Here is a 7,582-nt window from a genome sequence, read left to right as displayed (position 1 = left end):
TGAAACGCCCAAATTTCGACATTTTTTAATGTAAAAATCATGTGGAATAAAAACATGGAATTTATCTTTATCAAAAAAAAAAACAAATTATAAAAATCGTAATTTTCTTACTGCAGTCATTATTTTCAATTTCATGCCGTGTACGACGTTGCACAGTTGTAAGAAATGGTCAATCTTGCTTCTGTGCTTGACGTCGTCGACATGAAACTGAGGATGTTTGTCAGATAACCTGAAAATTAGCTAGATACGATGGTTAATATCGTCCATTCTTTTTCTTCCGAAACAAGTTTAACTGCTTTCAGTTTGTTGGTCCAAATGTCTAAAATCAAATGAAAAAAATGGTAATTAATCTTTTTGTGAAACGACAATCCTTGCACATTATAATGTTTTTGTCTGACTTTAGTCTTTACGTCTACTTTTGTGTCTACCTTTTTGTTTCCATTAGTCTTCGTCTTTTTGTCAATCTTTCGTGTATCTTTTTGTATATCTTTTTGCCTTTATTTGTGTTACCTTTTTGTCTATGTTTTTGTCTACCTTTGTGTCTAGCTTTTTGTCTGTGTTTTTGTCCACCTTTTTGTCTACCTCAGTTTCTATACCTTTGCGTCTCTCTTGTTATATATTCGCTTTATAATATGAAAAGTTTTATCACAGGAAGAAGAAAGTCTCACAGGAAACCCACAGATTTCTATTCTGGGTCCTTTGTTATTTCTAATATATTTCAACGACTTGGCTAATGTGATATAATCCTTTAGTTAGGTGATGAGAACTTACAATATAAAGGAAGTTTATAAATACCTTGGCACAGAAATTGACAGTCTTAATCTGAATGCCATTTTAATAAATGCTGCGTCGTTTATGTTCAAAATAGTGCGCGAAAATGATAAAAAATGAATCCTTGAGGATCAATTTTTGCTGAATCATGGAAATGGTAAATGTCAGATAATTTCAAATATTGTCAAGGTTAAAAAATGAGATATCACCATGAAATATGTGATAGTCAGTCAACAAACCATCAAAATCAAAGTGAAGCACCTTTCATGTTGATGGAAAAATGCTCGAAGGTGAAAGAATGCGACTTTGACCAAAATTTTTCAACGCGCTTGCATTTCACTCATTTTCCTTCAAAATCGCAACAAACAACATAGCATTCCATAGCTAGAACCTAGAACTCTTTTTTAAATATTTGAAAGTACAGTTATTTATTCAGTAATTTACACACATCAGCAAGTAAAAGGTGAATTAACTTTTTTTGGAACACCCTGTATCAAGAACTTAGATCCCCAGACCGTGGGGGTTCCCCTTTGGATAAATCAACTTAAATGTATATTTTATTAAATACGTGTATAATTTACGGAAAATAAAAAATAAGAATCAAAGGAAGATATCAGAATTCTGCCCTTTAATAACACCATGACAACTCGTAGCGTATAGCAAGTCTACCAGTGCTATAAAAATAAATATTTTGTTGTTCAGTTACTTTTTCGGTACTCACTACACTACATATGAGATGACAACAGTAAATATGGGCCAGACACACATAATAAGAGTAAAAGCCCCATTTTTCTTGTCTACATCGCTACCTAAAACATACATAAAGATAACTTATATTGTCAGGTGGTCACCAATGCCTGATCTATCAAAATGCTTGTCAGCAAAGGATTTTTATTGTGTTTAGTCTTTACAGAAAAGAATGGATTTGTGGATCCATTTTAAGGAGCAAGATGCTTTGTTAGCCCTGGCTTTTGGGTATGTTTTCTTTCTCCTTTAGCTGACCAGCAACAGTTGTATTTTCAATTTCTGTAGGCACAGGTTCAAATGGAGTGTCTGTTTGGTTCTTTTTGTTGTTTAATAAGAAAAATCTTAACATGTACATTATTTACATGTAAAATTTATAGTGCTTAGTAAGTTTTCTAAAAAGCCCAAACACTGGCTTTGCTGTGTAAATGTACAAATTTCTGTTCACTGTGATAAATGGTAAAATATAATTTGTATTTAAATTAATTGTGTGTGGAGAGAACATCAAAGTTTGGTTACTTGATTCAACATTTCTTTCTATTTACGGTTGGGGATTTACACCTTAATTGTTGTGACAATGTTCTTTTTTTGCTTACATTTAAATGTAGTAAATCTCATGTTTAATTTATATTTGATTTTCTTTGGATCAGAGATAACCACAACATTTTGTATTGTGATTTTGTGGTAAAATCATTTATGTAGCTGGGAGAATCAGTTTCAAAGCAATGTAAGGTATAAACTATAGCAAAAGCAAGACATGATTGTCATAGCAATGAAAATTACTCATTACTGTCCATATCAGTAGTAAAGACACCAGTAGAAATGACTCATTTACTGTTCTTATCAGTTGTAAAGACATTAGCCAAAAATGTCTGGTCATGTCATTCACTCCTGAACATGGATACATACTTTAAAGGAGGGTGTTGCCCTAGAAATATATTCCTAATATAAACTTTTTATAGTTTGTACACAATTTCTCTAATGTTCAAATAATGTTTTGGAAAAAAATAAGAAGTTCCTTGCAAAATGAAATACAAACTGTTACACACAATGCCAGAGCTCTTCAAGATGCCCAGGGAATAAATGACATAGCAGACTCTTTATTTTGGGTAGAAGGCACATATTCATATATTCATGTTCTGCCACATTAAATTCCTTTGAAATCCATTGTTTTCAACAGATTAAGACATGCATATATGAATTTGTGTCCCCCCCCCCCAATTAACAAGTATCCTGTGCCACTGCTGGGATTTTTTATATATTAGTAAATCTGGTAGTCTAAAATCTGGTTGTCAGACACTTAAATGTGTCATTTTCACTTCTTTCAATGCTATGGCAATGATATCCTGCTTTTTCTTCTTCAGGTTATTTATAAATTTTACTTTACATTGCCTTTATAGTTTGAACTATAAAAAAGTATTATTGAATCAATCATTAAATGATTAAATCAGTCATTAAAAAAATATTTCATCCAAAGTAAAAACAAACATTGTCACGACAATTAAGATGTTAGTCCCCAAATCAAGTATGATTGAATCAAACAACAATAACTGCATGTCCATTTCAAACAACTACAATTCTCATAAATAGAAATTATATTTTGTAAATTATATGAATGAATAGAAATAAATATAGAAAAGACTGTATTCATACTTATATGGCAAAGCAAATCTTGTGGGCTTTTCAGCATTTCAAAAAGGGATGTTACATGATCATGGTTGCTGTAAGATCAGTATTTACTCTCATTATACAAGAAAATGACCCAACAACATTTATTTTAAGGAACTTCACAACTTCTGAATATCTAGATATTGCAAACTAATTTCATAAATGTACTTTGATAGTTCCATGCAAGTTTCTTCAGAAAAACTGTTCCAGTAAATAAATGACAGTTGAAACTTGAAAATACAATGGTTTGAATATTGTCAATAATATATTTATAACTTTTATAAATATACAACTGTTGTCATTAGAACTTTGTTAAAAGAAATCTACAATACAACTGCTTCTAATCAGCTTTAGTATAAAGAAGACATACCTAAAATGAAAAGAGAAATTGATTTTCTTCATTGAAAATGTGTTACAAATTCATTTCCTCTTCTTCTATCTCCGTGTACGTTTTCTCAAAGACATAAGTATTTTAGCTTCTAGCAAATAAAAGATAAATAGAAATCCAAATGCTTCAGTTTCAATATCTATTGTTTGTTTATGACCAAATGAAGATTGTTGTATATTATTGCGGTACATGTTCAGGTCCAAATGCTTTTCTTTCAATTTCTATCGCTCTAAACTGAAAATACAACTGTCATTTGTCCTTTTTTTTTCTTTATCTCGTGAAACGTTTCTCTAATACGGAAGTCTTTTAGCTGTTGGCAAATAAAAGATAAATATAGTGGTCAAATGCTTTAATTTCAAGTTCTTTCGCTCGTTACAAACTTTATTGTGTTGGTTTTTCATGTTTTTCCTATCACAGCAAAATACAGCGTGATTGCTTTTTCGTAATATTAACATGGTCAGGTCCAAATGTTTTTGTTTTAGTTTCCATTGCTCGTTCATAAAAATCTTTTGCTTTTTCGTACTCTCCCATTTTACTGTAAACCAAACCCAGATTGTTGTACGTTGTCGCAACATTAACATCGTCAGGTCCAAATGCTTTTGCTTTAATTTCTATCGCTCGTTCGTAAAAATCTTTTGCTTTTTCGTACTCTCCCATATCTTTGTAAACCAAACCCAGATTGCTGTAAATTTTTGCAATATCAACATGGTCAGGTCCAAATGTTTTCGTTTGAATTTCTTTCGCTCGTTCATAAACATCTTTTGCTTTTTCGTATTCTCCCATATTATAGTAAACCGAACCCAGATTGTTGTACGTTGTCGCAATATTAACATGGTCAGGTCCAAATGCTTTCGTTTTAATTTTTATCGCTCGTTCATAAAAATCTTTTGCTTTTTCGCTCTCTCCCATTTTATGGTAAACAAGACCCAGATTGTTGTACGTTGTCGCAATATTAACATGGTCAGGTCCAAATGCTTTGTTTCAATTTCTATCGCTCGTTCATAAAATCTTTTGCTTTTCGTACTCTCCCATATCTTTGTAAACCAAACCCAGATTGTTGTACGTTGTCGCAATATTAACATGGTCAGGTCCAAATGTTTTCGTTTGAATTTCATCGCTCGTTCATAAAATCTTTTGCTTTTCGTACTCTCCCATATTTTTGTAAACCAAACCCAGATTGTTGTACGTTGTTGCAACATTAACATGGTTAGGTCCAAATGCTTTTGTTTGAACTTCCATGGCTTGTTTATAAAAATCTTTTGCTTTTTCGTACTCTCCCATATCTTTGTAAACCAAACCCAGATTGTTGTACGCTGCCGCAATATTGACATGGTCAGGTCCAAATGTTTTCGTTTTAATTTCCATCGCTCGTTCATAAAAATCTTTTGCTTTTTCGTACTCTCCCATATCTTTGTAAACCAAACCCAGATTGTTGTACGTTTTCGCAATATTAACATGGTCAGGTCCAAATGTTTTCGTTTGAATTTCTTTCGCTCGTTCATAAACATCTTTTGCTTTTTCGTACTCTCCCATATTATGGTAAACCGAACCCAGATTGTTGTACGCTGACACAATATTAACATGGTTAGGTCCAAATGCTTTCATTTTAATTTCTATCGCTCGTTTATAAAAATCTTTTGCTTTTTCGCGCTCTCCCATTTTATGGTAAACAAGACCCAGATTGTTGTACGTTGTCGCAATATTAACATGGTCAGGTCCAAATGCTTTTGTTTCAATTTCTATCGCTCGTTCATAAAAATCTTTTGCTTTTTCGTACTCTCCCATATCTTTGTAAACCAAACCCAGATTGTTGTAAGTTGTCGCAATATTAACATGGTCAGGTCCTAATGTTTTCGTTTGAATTTTCATCGCTCGTTCATGAAAATCTTTTGCTTTTTCGTACTCTCCCATATTTTTGTAAACCAAACCCAGATTATTGCACGTTGTCGTAATATTAACATGGTCAAGTCCAAATGTTTTCGTTTGAATTTTTCTCGCTTGTTCAAAAAAATCTTTAGCTTTTTTATATTCTCCATTCCTTAAAAGCAAAAAACCCAGCTCGTTGTACGAATATGAAACATCAATATGATCAACACCTAACACTTTAGTTTGAATTTCTGTTACTTCATAAAGTACTTTAGTTGCAAGTTCATATTTGCAAAATCTTTTCAAAACATCTACAAAATATTTGGCAAATTCCCAATATCTTTTCAAGTCAAGTTTTGATGATTTTACATCGATCAACTTATTTAGGAAATGTTGAAATGATGAATTTGTTATGAATTTAATTAGATGTGGAATTATTTTGATTTCATCTTCTCTGTCTTTAAAATGATTTAGTGCCCAAGCAACTTGACAGGCAAGATCAGCTGCAGACTTTTAGAATTATTTTCGTTTTGTTTACAGCCAAAGGTCTGCGATGAATAATTTATGATGGCTTCGTGTACAACGCTGTGCAGGCGGATGTCGTTGTTTTCCGTTTGAAGGAATAAAGAACAATGCTTTAATTGAAGACAGACATCTTCTGCAGATTTTGTGGATCAATGCTTTTAATAAATTGTATTATAACATCTTGTGGTAAGGGATCGAAAGATATTATTGAGAAAAGTTTAAAACATGTTCCAACAAGATGGATTCTTCAGCATTTTTTGTACTGCTAACATACTTTTCATTCCTAAGTAAGTGAGTTTATTTTTTTGAAAATTGCCATCCATGTTCTGTCGCTCTCCTTCATTCAACTTATCAAAATATTGCTCCCACGTGAATGTCGGATTTACACTTTTACACTACCTACGTAGGAAGCAGCATTTGCCAGGAACAACGGTTGACGATCTAATTTGTCTGATAAATCCTTTAAAATTTTTCATCTTTATTATGAATATCAGAAAGACAGATAGAAGTTCTCGACATTCTTTATTGTTCATACCATGACTAACTGAAATGTGTTTATTTCGATTTCCATCTGGTGGTATGGCATCTGTATTTTGCACAGTTACTATAATTTGACCATTTTTCCAGCTATGATCGCCAACTTGAGGTAATAATGGATAAATTTTATCAAGTTCAACCACGTTATCTACAACAATCCACCATGATTGCCAAGATTTAAGTTGTTGTGTCAGCAATAATTGAAAATCTTTGATTTTGTCTTCAGTGCTCTTATCTTCTTTCGAGATATTTTCAATGACAGTTTTATCATTGCTTAATCGTTGATAAAGTTCAGCATAAGTTTTCAAAAGAGAGTCAATATCTTTTCCTTCGAGTGTCATCACAAATGTTGTTTGATTTTCCCAGTCAAACGAGTTATACATTTCTTCGCAAATCTGTCTAGCTAATTGAGATTTACCACTGCCAGGATTACCAGAAATATAGTAATATGTTAGTTCATTATTGTTAGTACTGCGCAAGTTAGTGAGATCTGCTGTGATTTGATTAAGTACTTCTGTACGTTTAGCCACATCGTGATTTGCTTTGCAAGGAAGTACTTGAAAAGAATTAAATCTGTTTCGTTGACATTTAATTTCATTAATTTCAGTGAATGAAATTGCTAGATGTTTAAATGACTTTTCAATATCACAAACGATTTTGTCAAATTCGGTATCAGATACTCTTCCAGAATTATCATGAATAAATTTGTTTCTAACAATACGAAGTGCATCAACTGCAGATCTAACTTTTGGGTTAACTTTTGTTCCAATTGAGTTGGAATACAGTATTGCTGCAAATAGTGTTGTACAATCCCACTTACTTGTGTCACCCACATGAAATTTTGACAAAATATGGTTGTCTAAAGGTCTCCTTTTTGTTCTTTCAATATTGAACAACTTCTGACCACTAATATTTGTATTTTCCCATACTCCGTAATGAATGTTCCACTCTTGGATAAATAAATCAGTAAGTTTCGTCGTAACAACATCTGAAAGTATTTTCTGAATGTAGTAGCTATTCCTTTCTTCTCTTAACTCCATCTACGGATTATAAAAGGATTACGATGAACATGGATATTGTTTA

General features: G+C 32.3%; 1 protein-coding gene across 1 annotated transcript in view; it reads right to left on the bottom strand.

The window, feature by feature from the left end:
- Nucleotides 1-5,594: 5,594 nt before the first annotated feature.
- Nucleotides 5,595-7,582, bottom strand: part of LOC124440940 — a 121,004-nt gene continuing 119,016 nt past the window's right edge. The window contains exons 7-8 of the mRNA XM_046991367.1: nt 6,463-7,539; nt 5,595-5,609 (exon numbers count right to left, since the gene is read on the bottom strand). Of these exons, the coding sequence (XP_046847323.1) occupies nt 5,595-5,609; nt 6,463-7,539 (1,092 nt within the window). The remainder of the gene's footprint in view (nt 5,610-6,462; nt 7,540-7,582) is intronic.

This window comes from Xenia sp. Carnegie-2017, unplaced genomic scaffold (genome assembly GCF_021976095.1).
Source record: "Xenia sp. Carnegie-2017 unplaced genomic scaffold, XeniaSp_v1 HiC_scaffold_20, whole genome shotgun sequence".
In the NCBI taxonomy this organism is placed as follows: Eukaryota; Metazoa; Cnidaria; class Anthozoa; order Malacalcyonacea; family Xeniidae; genus Xenia; species Xenia sp. Carnegie-2017.
The sequence above is the reverse complement of the archived record's forward strand: the minus strand, read 5'-3'. Positions and strand labels throughout refer to the sequence as shown.